The sequence below is a fragment of the Anas acuta genome, chromosome 21 (assembly GCF_963932015.1).
Source record: "Anas acuta chromosome 21, bAnaAcu1.1, whole genome shotgun sequence".
NCBI classification, from domain to species: domain Eukaryota; kingdom Metazoa; phylum Chordata; class Aves; order Anseriformes; family Anatidae; genus Anas; species Anas acuta.
This window is the reverse complement of record NC_088999.1, coordinates 1,468,924-1,488,077: the sequence shown is the minus strand read 5'-3', so window position 1 is coordinate 1,488,077 and position 19,154 is coordinate 1,468,924. Positions and strand designations below refer to the sequence as shown.

Here is a 19,154-nt window from a genome sequence, read left to right as displayed (position 1 = left end):
CCTGAAGGAATGACTGGAGAGGTCAGAAATCACAACGGACATATTTGAACCTTACTGAAGGGACTGCGCTAGAAGTGCAGAAGCAGCAAACATCAACAGTCACCCAAATGCCCCTCTTCTCCCAAAGAGCCTCAAGTCTCTCTTTAAAACAGCTCTCACACCCTCAAAGCTCCTACTTCATGTCTTTCAAGCAGTTACAACAACATATCTCAGCATTAATACAGTGCTAATGTGATTTGGGAAACACTGATTAAACCCTAATGAGCCAGCTACTACAGAATTATCATTATATTCCTAAGGATACCTCAATGACAAACAAAAACTCCTTTCCAATAATTCCAGCTATATGGGGGGAGAGCGAGAAGAAAAGGGGCTGGAGGGGAAGAAGTGCATATATAAGTTTTACATGTTGACCATTTTCATAAAGATAACAATTTGTGCCAAATCACATGGTAATGTAGCATATCTAATAAGAATGAGCACAGTTGCATCTGCTTTTCCACACCATCTTTTAAAAATACCATGACATATCTGTTGTTTTGTAATATATATATAAAAGTACTGGCTCTGTCAGTGGCTAGCAAGCCATACATGTTGCTTTGTTTTTATAAAATTAGTTCAGCTATAAAAACCACTGTTCTACACCCAGAATTCCTAAGATTTTAGCACTGAAAATAAATTGGCAAGAGGCTCTGTTAAAATAGCTATAGCTATGCAATATGACCACAACCCCCCAAAACAAACGTTTCATTGCTATCTCACAGCTGCACAGCTCACTGACAACATGTTTTCTTCTGTGTTACCTGTGTGGAAGGGTGATGCTCTCCCCTCTCATTAGAGCTAGGCACTGAGGGGCAAAACAGCCTCCACCACCACACATTTTTGAGAGCTGGCAACATCACACATTTTCATATATGAAACCAAGCAGAGCAAGATCAAAAATGAAAAGAGAAGTTTAAATGTTAATTTGTAATAATCAGTCACATAATTTCATAATTTCTTAACCATTTTTTTCTCCATCATCTATCACTTCAACATATAGAGCATGAGAAAAGACCAGATAGCCCCTTTCACTAACTCACATCTCTCAGATGTAGATGTTTCTGTCTGCACTACTCATCCCCAACACCCTTTATACTTCACAGAGAAAAACAGCAATTATATTCTAAAACAGACCAAGACCCCAGGAGGTGTGTCTTTCTCTCCATGCTCTATAAGGGAAGCACGTGGTGAATAGCTCAAAACCTCGCCATCACGCTTTAGATGCTCAGTTACAACAGGACACTTATCCTCCAATCATTTGCAAAAACTGCAATGGCTGATAGAGGGAGGGCTCAAGTATCAGAGCAACTTAAGCAAACTTATTTTTTGAGAAAACTCAAGAGACATTTTAGCATGAAATCCGCATTTGGTGAAACATGAGATAACAAAAAAAGTCTTATTCCTGGCCAGCAAAAAGGAAAGGAAAAATATCTTCAAGCAGAGATGATCTAGTACGAGGCATTGCATGTTTTCACTGACCTGGAAACTGCACAAATGCAGCTATGACTGGAAAAAATGATGACCCCAAACTATGAAACATCTGGCAAGCTTCATGGATAGACTTTCAAATTACTGGCCAGGAAAACAACTTAGGGAAAACAGGATTTTATAATATTAAGTCCCATCTAGAGGTATCTCCCACTAAATCAGAGCTATTGCCACAAAAACTCTTTCTCATATTTCACTTAAATCCACAATTTAAGCCAGGCATGTGCCCTTCTATATGCTTTTCTCTCTAATACATCTGGTTAAATTTAACATTTGCTTTTTAATGAGACACAAAACAGCAACTACAGGCACTAAAAGTCTTTGAAAATTTACTTCTTACCGAAAGGAGGTAGTCCGTAGGTTTGGGTGGTCTGGGGGTAGATCGTGTAGGGCTGAGATTGCTGTAGTGCTTGGTACTGAGTCTGACCAGGGTAAGGGCTCATTGTTTCCGATACAGGTACAGAAAGAATATGTGCATATGGCCTTATTAAAAAGAAGGAAAACAAAAAAAAAAAACACACTATTTACCTTATGCAGCTTTCAACCTCCAAGCCAGAAAACACCTTATTAAATTGCTTCAGAAAGAAGAAACAATTCACACTGACACACACTCTCAGTGTAACACCCACTCGTGTTTCCTAATCTGACAGGCTCTTGGTTTGCTTGTTTCTTCCGGTGAAACCAGAGGAAGCTCTCTCCTTCACAGCAACAGAACACTACTTCTTTCTTCAGGACTGGGAAGGCAAGGGGAGAGGGGAAGAAAGAACTCCCTTTTCCAATAGGCATAAGCAGTTAGTTTCAATCATCATGCCTCCCAGCATCGATTTCTAAAGCTAATATTGTATAGCACTATGTATCAGAACTAATGGAACAAAGAGACTATACAAAAGTAAGCATGGGGGATTTAGACCTACTATTCTGTGCTATGGGGAAAAACTATTAACATCCCCAAATGTGGTAAACAACCAGCAAAATCTCATACTTCCCTTATATTCATTTATGTCTGCCTATTCCTCAAATACTACAGGCAGTATTCAACAAGACTATTGTGTTGCTAATTACTTGAAGATGCTCCTTCATCCTTGTGAAGGTAAGACAGCGGCCACTGAAGCCAAAGGGTGACTTCTACTAGCTTCAGTGTCCACAGCAGTCTGTTGCCTAGCAGATATGAAAGCGCAAGTAAAGCATAACAGAAACGCATGAAGATGCAAAATATTACTTCAGAAAGGAGTTACAACATTTTATAACAATTGTTCAACTTACTTTGTAGAATACATATGTGAGGTATAATCATTTGATGACCTTGGGATATAATCTGTGCATGTCATAACTGGAAAAAAATAGTTTATATAATTACACAGGAGATTTCAAAACCCAACAATTAATGTCAATTAAGTATCACCATATACAGTCCATTTTAACCAACACACAGTATTTAACAAAAGTTTTTTAGTTCCTTGGATATCTGTTTTAAAGTGAATTCTGAAAAAAAAATGGAGCATTAAAACATAACAAAAATATTCTTGCTGATTCACAGCAGGTAAATGCTTGTCAGTACCACTTCTCCCTTTGTAAGCGAGCTTCCTCTTTACCACCTGGTGCCATCAGCTTTTGCAATTATCATTACAAAACCTCGACTTCAACCCCAGCCCCCATGCTTGCACATACCAAATGGCCTTCATGTGCACCAAGGTTAATGTTTCATTTCTGTACCCTGGAGCAGACACCTGAGCAGGTGTCGGTTTTGCTAAGCGTCTCTCTTCTCCCTCCCCAAGCCTGGGCAGTGCCCAGGCCTGGCATAGTACAGCTCATTTTCTGCTTACACAGGAGTTCGCAGGCTCATTTTCTCACATGAACTCAGTATGACTCCTACCAAAGAAGTAAGAGCAGAGAACATGCTTCCCTGCGTACTGCCTGTACCCACAGCATGGCTCCAACAACCTTTCTTTCTTTGGAAGAGCTGTTGCCAGCTTAACAAACTCAATCCCACAGACCATGGGCTGAGCACAGTGCACAAAGCTCAGAGTCCGAAAACGGATGACCTCAAAAGAAATTTGACAATTGCATGTAATGGAACGCTTCTGGTTTTTAACATTGTCTACGGTTCTAGAATACTTCTTATGAGACAGTTCTCAATGATAACACGGGTGGAAAAGGGTGCCATTAAAAATATTGAATTCAGATGAGCACACCCGATAAATACTCAGTTGTCCATCAAACTAGGGAAGTGAGGATGTGCAGGACCCCTTGCACAGTTTCTAGCACCATACAGCCCCTCTCTTGCACAACACCTCCATAGAGGACTATGGTGCAGTCACCTCCAAGCTAAACATAATTTTTGGCTGTAAGTCTAGAGTGCATGGGTTTATCAGTTCAGTTCTAAAAGCACCATACCCAAATTCTTAGCAAACACAGCTGTGCTGCTTATGGATCCATACAACTTCTACAATTTCTAAATGCCTTATCCAGATAGACAGCAGATTTTGCAGGCTAAAACTTCTGATAACTCCCAGAACTGCAACAGCACATTGATTAAAACAGCAAACATGCAATCAGTTAGCAATGGGAAGTTATACATTACATATTTTCAACTAAGTTGAACTGATTTACAGTTTTAAGTAACTACAGGCAGTCAGAATTATTCTGCACAGAAATTTACTTCCATAACAGCCCTAGCCCTCTTTTTCTAAAGGGGAGGATAGATTCCACCTCTCACTTACTATGCAATCTTTTTAATTTTCTGCCTCAGTTTCCCCTCCACTTACTTTAAGGAATTTCTGCAGACATTAGATAAAGTTCAGAGTCTAAGACTAAGTGTATAGTGCATTATTAGGGAAAAAAAAAAAACAGCTGTGTAGAGATAATGACTTATAAAACTAATATCTTTTATAATGGGCATTATTATTGATCAACACAACCCTTCTCTGAAGAAAAACAATACACGAGGCAGGTAAGACATAGCAGTAACCAGCAGCAAGTTTGGGGACAGTAATACAGAGGTAGATAGCAAATGGTATCTGCATACTATCGGCCACACAAAGAGAGGCATTAGTGCTTTGTTAGCACCACAGGAAACCTTCACCTTACAACTGATAGTGAGGACAGGCAAAAGATTACAAGGAGGAGACAAAGCTAGTACTTGATGAAGCAAAATAGTAAGACCACTGAAAGAAATGAGGAAAGACACCAAGAGCAGAAAAACTCTGAGATACTTACTCTCACTTGACATGGAAAGGTTTGAACCAAGGTTTGAAGATTCAGGTTTCTGATCGCTGACTTCTGTGTTGCTCACATGACTGCTAGGACAAATAAAGGCTAATCATTAGCATTACGAACCTTTGCATTAACATCCTTGGGCATCTTAACCCTGGGTTTCAGCCTTCCAAACTGAGAGAAACTGATTCTTAACAGAAACTAGCTCTGCACTCTTTGATATTGCACACATACATCCTAAGAGACAGATCTGCAACTCTGATTAGACATTAAACTGTCATTACCTTCACCATGTTAACTCACCAACTGATCTCTGGATACGAGGCTGTATCTTCACTGACAGCTCACCAGACCTAGCAACTTGGTGCTGCTGCCCGCAGTGCTAAGTATGAACTTTCCTCCTGGCCACCTAAACCCTGCAGTTCAGGCACCCACCAGGCTCTTCCATGAGAGTTTAATTTGCTAAACCAGCACAAAAAATCATGGAGTTGTTTTTGCTTGGACAATAGACTAAAACTTGGTGCAGGGGGTGAGCTACAAGCAGGAACTCCTCCTCTCAGGAGCAATAGCCTATTATGTTGTCTCCCTCACCTTGTAAAACTGCAGTCTGAAAACATCTGAATAAAACAGATGTCTCAAAACTTTGTGAAAAGCTGTGTTGCAGAACTAAAAATAATAAAATTAACAATAAAATGAAAAAAGTAAAAAAGTAATTTCATTAAGAAATTAAATGTTCTTCATACTCTACATACAACACCAACACTTATGTGTAACTAAAATATCGCATTAAAAATTCAATATAATCTAGTAATTGGGCAAACATTTCTAAAGTATAAAACTGACACCCATCTCAAGGACGCTTAAACACTGGCCTTCAGGGCCAAACCCAGCCACAAGGCAACCTCCCTTGCAAGTGAGAGTCTGAGACAATAGAGCCACAACACACCACTCCCTGCAGCATCGGCTTAGGTCCTGTAGGCACAGGGGAGGAAGAAGCTGAGGAGAAAGCAATTAACCAGCAACGCCCATGGAGCTCCATCCACCCCAGGACTGCCACCTCCTGGCTGTGACAGCCCCTTGCTGCCCTGCTCCTTGTGACTGATGGGTTTGAGATAACCCCCTGAGGCTGGGAGGCAGTGCCAGGCAGGCAGTACAGCTCTCCTGGTAGAGCATGAGGGTATGGAAAGAGCTGAGTAGTGAGTGTTTGATTTCTCACACATGTAAGAATTCTTTCCTTCATCTGGAGAGAAGGAATGAAGCTTGATCAAAATGCATTATCTGTCTTTTTCCCAAAAAAAAACTTTATAAATGAGAATCCTTGATTTTTATTTTTTTAACATTAGTAGCTGAACTCACTTCGATAACATATTTTGAGTTTTGCAAGAAAATAACACTTTTGTGAAGACTTGGGGCATGTGTCTACTATTATTCTTGGGGAAAACAATCCTGTGATTCTGTGGCACAGATAGTCAAGTCAGTGGCTGCTAAATTGCATGCAGTTTGTAAACAGATTGAGAGCTATAGAGCTACTTCTTGAGATCACTTCCTACAGAAAATGTAATAGCAGATAAAATAAAATTTCTGGTTATACCATAATTGCCCATGTTTCCTCTCTTTCTCATTGCTACTCCACTACTCACATACCTGTGCTTGTGGGACACATTCATCCCAAGTGCTTTCACCAGAAACAATTTTTCAGTTCTCCCCAGCTCACAGAGAAATTGTCAGTTGTACTACAACTGCCTTATACCACAGAGAGGTTCCCACAGACCAGCCTTATAAACAGAGCATGGTATATTCAAAGGGTTAAACTCTCTTATGCAGCTGGATGGCAGGACAGACTATTCCCACTAGTTACAGTCCTTCCCTTCCCCACTTGCAGAATTGAGTTAAAACAAATAAATTCAAAGTACTGACATAGCTGAAAATCACGCTGTTGTAGAGAAAGAGGTCTAATTATTTTAAAGTATTTCATAGGTTATGCTTACAATCAAACATAGATTTATCAAAATAGAACAACAGTATTTAAGCAGAACTACGATTAGGTTACAAATGCCCCCCATCCCCCTTTCTATTTTTAAATACTATACAAGGATGTTTACACTCAATAGGGCTGAATCCTGGGGCCACTAGTGTCTGTAGGAAAGCGGTGTGATGGGTAAAGGAGAACCCACACCCTTCACACCAGCGCTCAGACCTGGCTGTGGTGCCATCGATAGAGAGCAGAGGCACTCCTAGGCTAGGCTCATCTCACCTGACACTGGCTGGAAATGGAGCTTGCAGCAATTAGCTCAAGTTTCTAACTTTTAGGCACACAATGAATTTCACACACTGTTTACTCACTGTTTCCTGTCAAACTTTTTCCTTCAATATTCTTTTTTTAATAAGTATATAGCTACTAATATAATTCCGGGCTTCCATATACTACACCCACTCCTAGATGCATGGCACGCACTCTCCTCACTCACATTGGAATGTCAAAGGATCCACAAAGAAATCTTTCTTCAGTTGTTGCTGTTACTCACAGGAACAGAATAAAACCAAGTATAGCCATTCTCTGTTCATATAATAATTGTGATTAACTCCTGAACATGAGAAAACTTCTACTATGCAAAAATAGTGCAATAGAACAGCTTTAAACAAAAGACGCTATCAGATTAAGAGCTTTTAATTTCTTAAAACAGTCATCCACATGGTTTTGCTGAGAAACGTAGCACAGATTTATTGAGTCTGTCAGAAGAAATGCATGTTACATGCAGTGCACAACAGCCTCATCAGATTCTGTGAACAACACGATGCTTGATGATGCAATTAAAACTCTCTGTAGTTAGTTTTATAAAAGCTTAACACCAATCAGCATTATTATTTTTTTAATTGGGAACTTAACCTCAAAATTATAGCCAATACAAAACTGAGTTATATTTGCTCTCTGCGACAAATACAGTAATATGCAAGCTTCTAAATTGGAAGTTTATAATCATATACAAGCACTAATAATTGTTCCATGCTAAAATCAAATTCAAAATTGCGTACCTCAAGCTTTGTTCTCTAGATTCCTGCATCTTGGCTTTTTTCACCTGCAAAGACAGAAATGTTCGGAGACACAACTAAAAAGAGCTGTCCTTGACAGAATCCACATACACAGACTTCCATTAGCAGATCACAACTGGTTACTATAGAGTTCGCGTTAGTATCTAAATACAGAAAGCCTTGCATTGAACTCCAGAGCTAACCAGTGTAACCATGGATTCTTCATCTCAAAACAATCTTTTTCTAAATTAGAAAAGAAGTTCTGCAACTGAATGTATTAGCAAATTGCCATGTTCCTTAAATAAATAACAGGAGAGGATATATACAGCTACTTAATCTGATAAGGACTATTATATAGAAATTAGATAAAAGAGCCATAATTATTTGTTGTTGTTGTTGTTGTTGTTTTTGTTGTTTGTTTGTTTTGTTTTGTTTTAAATCTTATTCTGCATAATTTGGTACAGCTGCCAAAGGCTGCTGTTCCTTGCTCTTTCTTTAAGTAATGTATAAAGATAGGAACTTAAATATTTTTCCTGTCCATATCAGTAATAACAGGAGCTCTGATTTTCATTTCAGAATAAAAACAATATAGTTGAATCCAGTTCCCACAGAGTGTATTATACACCCGGAAGTACTGCCTTGAGCACAAGTTTGGTTTCTTGCATGCAGGCTACAAATACTATTTTGAAATTCTGGGTGGGATGAAAGGGTTAGTTTTTTTAACCTGTAGCTCTTTGAGCAAGGTGTTCCTGTGATACTCTGGCTTTACTTCCCCTGTCTCCTCCCTCTAACAGAAAGTTTTGCAGCCTTCCAAACCCCCTGGAACACCTTTAGATGCCAACTATCCTGTTTCTGTACCGAAGCTGCACTCCGTTCATCCCAGTTCCTGCAGGGCACTTAGGATGCAGCAATTTTTAGCATCTCTCTTCTGCAAATCTTGAAACTTTGGTGGGATGCAAAAACTATTTCCTGCCCATCACTAATCCTTGCAATTTACATTACAAATTTAAGTGTGAGGGAACGGTTTTAAACATAGTCTTTCACGGACTTGGAAAACATTTTTTCATTCTCCTGACACATGTTGTAAAATATTTAATGCAGGAACAGCACCTAGAAACAACTTAAGGATGATGTCAGGGCACAACAGGAGAGCTCTGTCACGATGCACTATCCTCCCAACTGAGCCCTGCAAGACCAAACTCCAACCTCGAGCCTTATATGAGGTCCCTATTTATCCTCTCCTGTATAAACCTTAAAAAAGCCTGCTGAAAGAAAAAACACACATACTTCCCTGACATTTCCTGACAAACCTCTATTTTTTTTGTGTGTCCCCTCTCAAGTGAAGAATCGCATTTTGAAAATTTTTCATGCAGGAGAAGGCAGTTCACTGCTTTTAAAAACAAAAAAGGGAAAAGAAAGAAGGGAAAAGGAAATCTTTGCTCCCACCTCAATCTTCCTATTCCACTGTCAGTTTGGAGGTTATGTTGATTAAAAAAAAAATAAAAATACTGCTGCCCAAATTACTCTTGGTGCTGGAAGACTCTGGTTCTGCCACAGATCTAACAGCTGTAAAGCACAGTTGTACTTTTAGAGTCAGAACTGAAGTGGAAACAAAATTTTCCTCATGCTGTCAAAATAACAGTTGCTGTACAATAGAATCCAATTCCCAGACTGATACTCAGACTAATTTTTAAGCCAGAATGGAAACACGAACCCCTCCCCACTTACAACTAACAAACAAACAAGATGATGACTTCTTGAAGCAAACACCGCCAAAGCAATTTAAGTCCACGGCAATGCCATTGTGAGCAGAGTCAGGAATGTGTACACTTGTCAAGGCTTCAGAATTTTAACTGCCATCCCTATGTGCTCTCCATGTCACTGACTCTGGTTTGCAATTGCTGTCCAATATGAGAAGTCATCCCAAACCTTGAGCAACTCAATGGATGTCTGCAATGAGTAACACAAGTTCACAATCCCTTTTTAAAAGATTTTTATAATTTTCTGGCATTTGGGATTAAATTAAAGCATTATAAAATCAACTGCATGCATTCATAATGCATTCATTAGAGATTACAATAGAAATATTACTTCTTTTAGCACTTTTAGCACTTATTACTTAATAGCACTATTATTTTTTGTCATCAGAAAGGTGGGTGGGTCACTTTTGACCATTTTTCCCCAAATTTCCCTTTTCTCTCTTACTTTGCACGTGTTTTTTTTAGCACTGAGTTGCACACACAAAATATTCCATTTTAGTTCAGCCCTGAAAAAGGAAGAAATATTTGAAAAACAGACACGAAGATCTTGCCTGTTTAACATCCATGGCAGCAGTATGTGGGGTAAGTCTAACATTTGATTACCAACTACATACTGTGTACATTTGGACCATTTTTCTTTTTTTTTACCACAGGTCCATACCAACATAAGTAAATGACCTGATTTTGGCTTTTCTTTTTCTTTGCTTCTTTTGAGGGGTAGGAAGGGGGAAGTAAAATACATTAAACTCAAAGTCTGGTGACTTCTATATAGGCTCCTTTCTGGATTCAGTTATCAACAGTTTGCAATAAACATTATTTTTAGAATAAACATACTAATCCTCTTGCCATCATTAAGAAAAGCAAAATCATTTGAGAAAGAAAACAAGTTTGTACCATATAAATTCTGGGCTACTAGGCAGAAAGGATATTAAGTTGGCTTTTTTATTAGTAAAATTAACTTGTTTAAAGAATGATTTCACTAACAAAACAATACTTTTTCCTTCCTCCTGTAAGAATATGCCACTATATTCAAAATATCATCTCATTCAACAGTTGTGATCAATATAGTCTCAAATTCCGTCTCAGAATGACTGACTGGCATAAGGTATATAAATCAAATTATTAAGAAAATTTTCAGCAGACAATTACATAAGAATCTGTTTATAGATAATGCTCTCGTGTACCAAAACCAAGCTGCATTCAGTCTCTTATGCCCTAAGGAATAAAGTTCTATGAAGACAATTTTGATTGTATAAGGATGTAATTAACAGATATTCCTTCTTCTCTATACACATTTAATTCAGTTTTAAATCCAACAAATATATGGAGTTCAAAGTTTTTAATCTAGAAAAAAAAACTTTAAATGGTCTGATTTTCTGAGCAAAGCAATTGTAGACATATTCTTACATAGAAAGATTACAGAATTCAGGCATGCAAAACTATTCCTTTTTTTTTTTTTTTTACTGTTGTGTGTGTAGTAAATTACATGCATAACAAGTTTTATTAACAGTAAAATGATTTTTCACCTCTAGATAAATACAGTAAATATAAGGTTTATTGCCTATTATTAATTGAAATAACTATACTGAATTTATGAGATCGCTTATTAGTTTTACAGGTTCATTTTTAGTATTTTTAAATGTACTTACTGGTTGTTCGGGTAAATCTTGTGGCTCTTCCATGGGTATTACTATTTTAATGCTTAAATGATTCAAATTGTGTGTTCCTCAGCAGTCTTCAAAGTCTGTCAAAAAAGGTGTTCATAGCTTTATGTACTTTTGGGGGTCTTATCATTTAGGCTATCAGAGAACATTAATTGTTATATATTCCACCCACAAGCTTTCTAAACTCATGTTGCCATCTCCCATGTAAGAGACAAAATTCATATATGGAAAGATTTCATAAACAAGGGATTTAGCTTTAAGCTTCAAGATCCAAACAGACATTTTTAATCACGTGGCACATTTCTACAACACTCACTTGTACCATAGTGACTACAGAAGCTAATGTATCAATCAGACATGCACCATGATTTTAAAGACACTTTAAATGATCAAGTCTGGTCTACTAGGTCAGTAAACACAGTGATTCAATCTAACCTGTTTTAATTTAGAACATTTATATAACAAACACACAAAAAAAAAAATCAGGACAAGACCGTACACCTAAATGTATTTACATGCAGTACTGTCTATTGCCAAATTCACAATGGAAGTTTATTATTTCAATTGCATCCTTCAAGAAGAGGAGTTTGATTAACATTTGCTTCCAAAATATAACATTTATTTTAGATAGTAACCCAGTAGTATCTAGCATAGAGTTCTTATATACTATACCAAACAGCTGCTGTACCTCAGGTTTTAAAACCGTGAAAAGGAAATGTTGTGAGTTATTGTCACAACCTTATTAACTTTTGCAACTTACTGAACAAAAGATAAAGATGTGTCCTCTACAGCTTTCTCCTCTACCTGACTACTACCCATAAACGATGTTTTCCTATTTATTCCATTGCTCTTCTTTGACCCCCTCTTCTCAGAGCCAATTTATTAAACACAAACTCTAACCTCTTCAGGCAAGCTCTATCTCAGCCATACCAAAAGCAAGGAGACATTTCTGCTCCCTCCCCGGCAGAGCTTTCCCTTACATATGGAAACATGTCTGTTATTGTACACAGAGCAAAATCCTAAATGTATTACGACAATTAGAAAAAATAATGAAATACACTTAGTGGTTTGGAAGAAACAAAACACAGCAACAATACATGTACCTACTCTGCAGAGTTAACAATCTACTCCTGCCTCCCAGCCATGAAACTTTGCTTTAAATCTTGGTGGAAATGCAAAAGGCTATTTACTCAGCTCTGCTTTCTCATTCCTTTCCATTTTCACATCCTGTCTAGAGCTTTCAAGCACCTTCACAGTATGAAGTCCTGCCCTTGAAAACAGATTGCACAAGTTAACAGAAACAATTTTCCAGTGTCCCCAAAACAACTGCTACTTCCCTCTCCTGACCCCTGCCAGACCTACCTGAACTCTTAGCTTATACATCTAGTCCACTCTCAGACCTGGGCGGCTGCTGTGAAGCACTCCACTCCAACCACGTGGAGGCTTTGGAGGCTGGAATAATTTCATATTATCCACGAAAACACGTATGATTTATTTTCCCTTAACAGAGGAAAGGTAAAGGTCTTAAATGCCAGGGTAGAATTTCATTGAGGATTTGAGTATTTTCCAAGGTTACCTCCATAATCAAAGGCTACTTATTCTTACCTTTACTGCCTTAACTGTAAAACAGCTGAAGTTACAGTAAGACATTTCAATAGCTCAGTTTCTTCTCCAATGCGTCTACATACATACAAGAAAGTGTGCAAATTACCATTGTCACCATTACCATTTTTCCCTACCAGTTTTGTTATTATTTTAAATATAAAATCTTATTTCCTTTTTATTATAACAGGAATAATACAGGAAAATCAAGACAGAAAAAAAACAGTGGCGTTCAAAGATTAGGAATAGCAGAGTGGAATACAATTGCCAACTGAAACTATGTTTGATTTTGATATCAACGAGCCTAGTCCTGTCCCTTGTCCTTTGGTTTTGTTATTTGACACCGTTTCATTGTGTAATTACTTAAAAAATTCCCAAACTAAACTCTTCAGTATGAAAAAAGATTTCAAATCAAGCTTTGACCCATACAGCAGTAGCCTCATTTTTAACATTTTGTTTTACATTTTGTTTTAAAGCTGTGAGCAGTGCTTTCATTTTGTTTTTGAGAGGTCACTAAGTAATGAGACAAAAAGATTCCAAGAGTTCACATTGGAACATAGAACCGCATCACGGAAAGGCCTGGGTTGGAAGGGACCTTACAGATCTTCTAACTTCAACCCCCCTGCCATAGGCAGGGAATGTGTTAGATACACTATTCAACAAAACTCTTTCCAAAAGACATGGGCGCCTTGTAGCACCTGGAAGCAAAAGAACAAAGCAAGGTAAATGAGCAGTAACTTCTTGCTTAGATGAGAAGGGAAAACTTTACCTCTAGTGGCTTCACATTGCCTTCTAGAGAATATTCCATCCCTTCAGAAACTGCAGGTTGGGCAGAAGGCCTCTTGCAAAGATCTAGTGTTCATAGCTGTTTTTACAGAGAAGCAGGCTGAACAACTAGAAGAAACAGCATGCATTCCTGGGTAACAAGGATGTGATTAGCCACTACACCTGCACTAGCTGGAAGTGATAGAGTCTTTCTCTTGCAAATGCTTCCTACACCACAAACAATTTAAGCTGACAAAACTGGAACTGCTGCTGAAGGAAGGGTTCTTGCTTCTCCCTTACCTCCAGCAACCCACTCTGGCTCGCCTGATATCCCTTCCTTTGTCTGGCAAAGCATTTGTGTGGCTGAGCAGCAGTCTGCATCTGATCTTGTTCTAGGGAAAAAAACAAACAAACAGGAAAGAGCCACCCAAACACAGCACTTCTGCCGGATACTTCAAGTGGGACCAGCTCCAATCTTACACAGTCCCATGCTTAGAGGATCCACAAGGGAGGAAAAGGTGCTAGAGCACGCAAGCAGTAGAGGAAAATGCCCTTTTTCATTAATAGCCACTGTGACATCATGGTTTCATTTACTGTTTCACTTATGTCTCACTTTGGAAAAACTGGGGACACTAAGTCACTGCGATATACCTATGGCTCAGCAGCCTTTCCATCTGCATCATCTGCCCACCTGCCAGCTTCTGCAGAACATCTTCATGACCTCTCAGGCTGGCCATAGCCACGAGGCAGACCAGGAGCTCACCCTGCTGCTGCTGGCACCCACAGGCGCAGGGCTGTGCAGGGAGCTGCCTTGCTCACTGCTCCTGAGTGCGGCTGCCAGCAGTTTCAGCGCAGACACCCCAGGAAAGAGGATTCAGGGAGCAGCTGTTCTGGCCACGTTGGCTTCGCTGGCAGCACACTCCAGCAGGGCTAATCCCCCCACTTGGGGCAGCACGCTGCCCTCTGGCCACCCCAAGCAGCTCCGGGCACTACAAGCTGCCTCCAAGCCGGGGTCAGCGCCAACAGCACAGCGCAGGGCTTGGGTTTCCAAAAACAAACCCAGCACCTTGCACCTGCTCAGTGTGAACTACCTTGGACTATTACCTTACCCGGCAAACAGCTCTCCCTGAACAAAGTTGATTTTTAAAATCTGAAGACAGACAAATAATTATTTTTTTTTCAGCATCTCAAATCCCAGATTTTTAACTTACATAAAACTCGAGGCATCTGTGTTTTAGGTAAGTTCACCACACAGTTTCTAATTCTTTTAAACCATAAGCAACTACAACGGAAGAGATACCAAAACAGATCTTCAGTATCTTTAGTTCCACAGAAAGTCCAAATCATTGCAGTGACACCCTTGACCAGAGGTGACAATGTAATCACTCTGCAGAGGAACAGGGGCTGCCACCAGTTCTGCTCCCCCTTCCCATGCAAAACCACCACTTCCCACAGGTGGTTCCACTACTGCTTGCTAACATCTGAAAACAAATCAGTGATTAACAGCTTCGGGAACAGCTGGGTTTGGTCACTTTTTCTGTTTACACCTGTATTTTCTTTCTTATTTTATTGCTTGTGAGGGGAGGTCTGAGAAGTTGCTTCTGATGTCAGAATACTTCCACGGGCCACTAGGCTTATGAATGAAAAAGCCTGTACAAAAGATAACCGAGTGTGCTGCAAAGCATCATGTAGCTTAGTGAGATGAAAAATATTCAGAACAATGAAAGAGTCAGGACTTATACTCTGGAAAACTGGCAAAATGTTTTTTTTTTTTCCCCTACAGGGTATGGTTTTCATTATTTATCCGATGAATTTTTTTTGTAATATCTGACTTAAACAATATTTTAAAATTTATTTGAGACTTGCTGAATAGTGATCCTAGTTTAATTCCAACTTGCCCAGAACACCAACAATGTAAAATATCCTGGATAGGTGTTTTGCACATCATTTTATCTTGCTCACTCAATTTATTGAAACATATTATATAAATTTCAAAACAAGGCATTAAAGCATAGATATGGAAAAGAGAATTACACAGATTAGTTGTGTCTTCTGTTCTGCATAGTATCACTATGATACTAATTCCCAGTTAAGAGCCCTGGCAAGCTATGTACAGTTTCTTGCACTAAAACTTGGATTAAAAGGCCCCAAATGCAAAGTCTAGCTTGATTATTTTTTTTAGAACTAGAAATTATAGATATAATTTGCAAAAGCTACCTGCTACTAGCATCAGGCTAGACTGCTAGTTCTTTTCATTCTGTTCTTTTCAAGCTCATCTGATTTGGCTTTCAATATAAAATTTCGGCTGAGGAACAGTTCTCTCAAGCTGCAAATAATTAAAGTCAAGGATACTGTGATAAAACCAACAAGCTGTAATTATAGCGATTAGAAATAAAGCTGCTTGAATATGGTTTTATATTACTTTAAAATAGCCACTATTTCCCTTAGGGAAAAAAAAAATTAGTTGGTCTAGTGAAATTAAAGCTATTAAATAGAAAGTTGAAATGAAACGTTTTGTACGTTTATGCATAATAATGTGATCTGTGCACTTACTTCCATTCCTTATTTACTCAAGGGCCAGCAGATTATCACGGAGAGCAATGGATATAAGAATTAAGCAAAAGAGGAGTCTAAGCTTCTTCTATTTTCCACTGGAGCATTTCGTGGCAATCTGTCCCATTCTGCCACACTATGCACACACAGGATCACAGAGTTCAGCCAAAGTGATTTAAACTCTCACCCAACCAGAGCAGGATTTCTCCTGGCTATACGCTTTTACTTTGTGCTACTCTGGGTGTCATCCCACTTTGGTCAGAGGAGCAGAACCTGGCACAGTGGGATGTGGTGAATACCTCCCCCCCAACATTTTTTTTATTTTTATTTTTAAGTTTTATTAAGTACAAAAGGAAGAAAAAGAGAGAAGAGACATACTAACATTACTATACACTGCACAGCTACCAAGTGCTTTTTATTCTGCAGGTTCATCACCTGAGTTTTAATCTTGAGACAAAATAGGCTAGCCACCAGCTCCCACCACACAGGGCATGAGCTGTTGTTTGGGTAGAACTTTCTTGTTCGATGGGAAGCTTCTTGACAACCTCCTCCTTCCCCTACACGCCAGCATCCTCATATCCAACAGTGATACTATTTCATTAGTCAAGCTGCCAAAATACTTTCAAACTGAAATCCAAACCAGCCAAGCTAACTTTCTGTCTGCACCAAGAAAGCAAACCCAGACCTCTTCCCATTTTTACGGGGTCTCTTTGGAAGGTCTGGCAAGAACAGGTGTTCACCTCAAGTTCTGAAGAATTTCCCACTTTGTTTTTAAACAGCCTGAATAAAGATCACAGAAAATGACAGCATCAGTCTGGTTCCTGGGTTGGTTTGTAAAATAATGGCTCCTTAAGCTGCTGTCAGGAATTGAACAATTTTGAGTACTACACTTCACTTTTCCTTCCTTCAGGCAAAAAGAAGATAATGCTTTTACAATGTTGTACACGATGCAAACAAACTGAATGAGTAAACAGATGCCCTGGCCTGTCAAATGGTCTATCTGGTAAGTTGGAATACAAATTCAAAAAGCTTTAAAGACAGTAAGAAGAAAAGCGAGTCACAGCATTCAATTCACTAATGCAGTTCCACTGCAAAGACAGAGAAGAAAGAGCAGGAGAGGCCCATCTAGGTGCCCTCTTCCACTACAGAACAAAATCCAAATCCTTTGATTTCACACATAGACCTACAAGAATTACTATGAATCTTCACATTTGTTAATTTACAAGTATCATATCAAGGCCAGACATTCAGTATCTGACAGTCTTCCTACAACTACCAAGCAGATGAGAATATGGCCATTGTTTCAGCATTTGAAAATACAAATGTAAGAAGAGGGAAAAAGAATTCAAACTTCTAACTTCAAAATGTGAAAGCCCCAAATCCTGCTTAGTAAGATTATCAACAGTCAACTCCTCAGGCAATAGTCTTGCTCTCCAGCACAATCCTTAAAAACTCTCCCTAAAATCCATCTTAAGGGCACCATACAATAACACAAGCTTTGGTCTGTTACTTGCACCTTCATCACACAGTTCTCTGATATGTTCCTTTTGTAACAGCAGAGAGTAGCCATTAAAAAAAAAAAAAGGAATAAACTTAACGAATGAAAGTTGTGCTACACACCAGTCTGTTGATTTCCTATCTTTAACAATTCAGTGGATCTCACAGCAAAGATTTATACTCAGCTATTCCTCATTCTCCATACACACACCCACACACACAGATATTTCCAAAATATTGTGAAGAATACCAGAAAATAAACCTTTGCTGTGAGATCTGCTGGATTGTTTACTGCTCCCTATCCATGTTCTCTTCACATCTTTATTAACCAGGGAAGACTCAGAATAAAACACTGTAAGAGTTACAGGGAAGGCAGATTATATGCCTTATTTTTGAAGGTACAAGTGGCCATGACAAGCACATAAACACAGCTCCGTAGGACATCAGGTTCATGGTTTGATTAAAATTTCATAAACTAAAAAGGGAAGGAAAAAGTGTAGGATATAAAAATTGAGAAAAATACTGAAACTAAATGTGGCAACATTAATAGACATTGATTAGGCTGAAAATGGATTTCATTAATAGGAATTTTCATGTTATTTTTTTAACCCCCTGAAGTGTGATTGACACAAAGCATGTCTGCAGTTCAGTTAGCTTGAACAATGACACACACGCAGCTTGGCTGCCCAGTTCTTACATAATTCTTTTAAATTCGATTTTGAAACATAACAGGGAAATTTTTAATGGGGAAATGAACTGTTTTCACAAAAGGAAAATTTGGAAATAACAACTTCATCTTTGAGAAAAACAACTCCCATTGAGCCCAGAAACAAGTTGATGATTTCTTCTCCTTAGAGCTTACATTTGCATAGCCCACACGGAACAAGAACACAGAAGTGTCATTAACCTTTTAGTTACAAAACAAAGTACAATAATTTATATACACATAAGAAAAGTAAAAAAGTCAGTTAGCTCCTCTTTTCACGAGGAAATCTAAAACTTTTTTTTAGATAACAATGAGGTTATCTAAAACATTTTTGTTTTAGATAAAGAATAATTGGGTTGCAAATTTCTGGAGGTGCAGCTCTGGAAAAAAATAAAAATGATACTTGTCTTAAGTGCTTTTTAAAACAAACTTTCAGACAATGGAGCATATTAATTTCCATTTCTAGATGCCACTTTCAACACATTAGGAGATTTGAAGCCACAAAATACTGAACTTTTTAATCCTTTATCAGTCAGACAAAAAGCCTGCATCATATTAACCACAAAAAAGGCATTATTTACATTATGCAGCTCTAAACTTTATTTTCATTAATAGATTTTGTGTATACACATAAACAATTCATATAGCTACTACCACACAGTACCAAGAAATTAAGCTAAGTTTCTGCTAGACAGAAACTGTTTCAACACTTAACTTTCACCATTATTTTGTTAAAAAGGTTGTAACTATAGTAAATTTACTTATTTCTCCTGTTATTTTGCATTAGAGGCAGCCATGGTATTTATCACTGTGCAATCAGTTCTGCGGACATCT

At 38.4% G+C, this 19,154-nt stretch overlaps 2 protein-coding genes across 11 annotated transcripts in view; both read right to left on the bottom strand.

Annotated features, from left to right (window-relative positions):
* The window catches only part of EYA3 (EYA transcriptional coactivator and phosphatase 3), a 60,068-nt gene that overhangs the window by 27,121 nt on the left and 13,793 nt on the right, over window positions 1–19,154 (bottom strand). For 2 of the 6 annotated variants that reach the window (XM_068658106.1, XM_068658109.1), the window contains exons 2-6: window positions 11,183–11,277; window positions 7,777–7,820; window positions 4,747–4,829; window positions 2,794–2,860; window positions 1,871–2,013 (exon numbers count right to left, since the gene is read on the bottom strand). In XM_068658106.1, coding sequence (XP_068514207.1) covers window positions 1,871–2,013; window positions 2,794–2,860; window positions 4,747–4,829; window positions 7,777–7,820; window positions 11,183–11,215 — 370 coding nt within the window. In that variant the 5' untranslated portion in view covers window positions 11,216–11,277. Of the gene's footprint in view, window positions 1–1,870; window positions 2,014–2,159; window positions 2,265–2,793; window positions 2,861–4,746; window positions 4,830–7,776; window positions 7,821–11,182; window positions 11,278–13,864; window positions 13,909–19,154 lie in introns of those variants that run through there. The other 4 variants (XM_068658108.1, XM_068658110.1, XM_068658107.1 and 1 more) reach the window with 3 other exon arrangements.
* PTAFR (platelet activating factor receptor) overlaps window positions 11,181–19,154 on the bottom strand; it is a 34,017-nt gene continuing 26,043 nt past the window's right edge. For 3 of the 5 annotated variants that reach the window (XM_068658115.1, XM_068658116.1, XM_068658117.1), the window contains one exon: window positions 11,181–11,277. The gene's annotated coding sequence lies outside the window, so the exon portion shown is untranslated. Of the gene's footprint in view, window positions 11,278–13,864; window positions 13,957–19,154 lie in introns of all 5 variants that reach the window. The other 2 variants (XM_068658118.1, XM_068658114.1) reach the window with 1 other exon arrangement.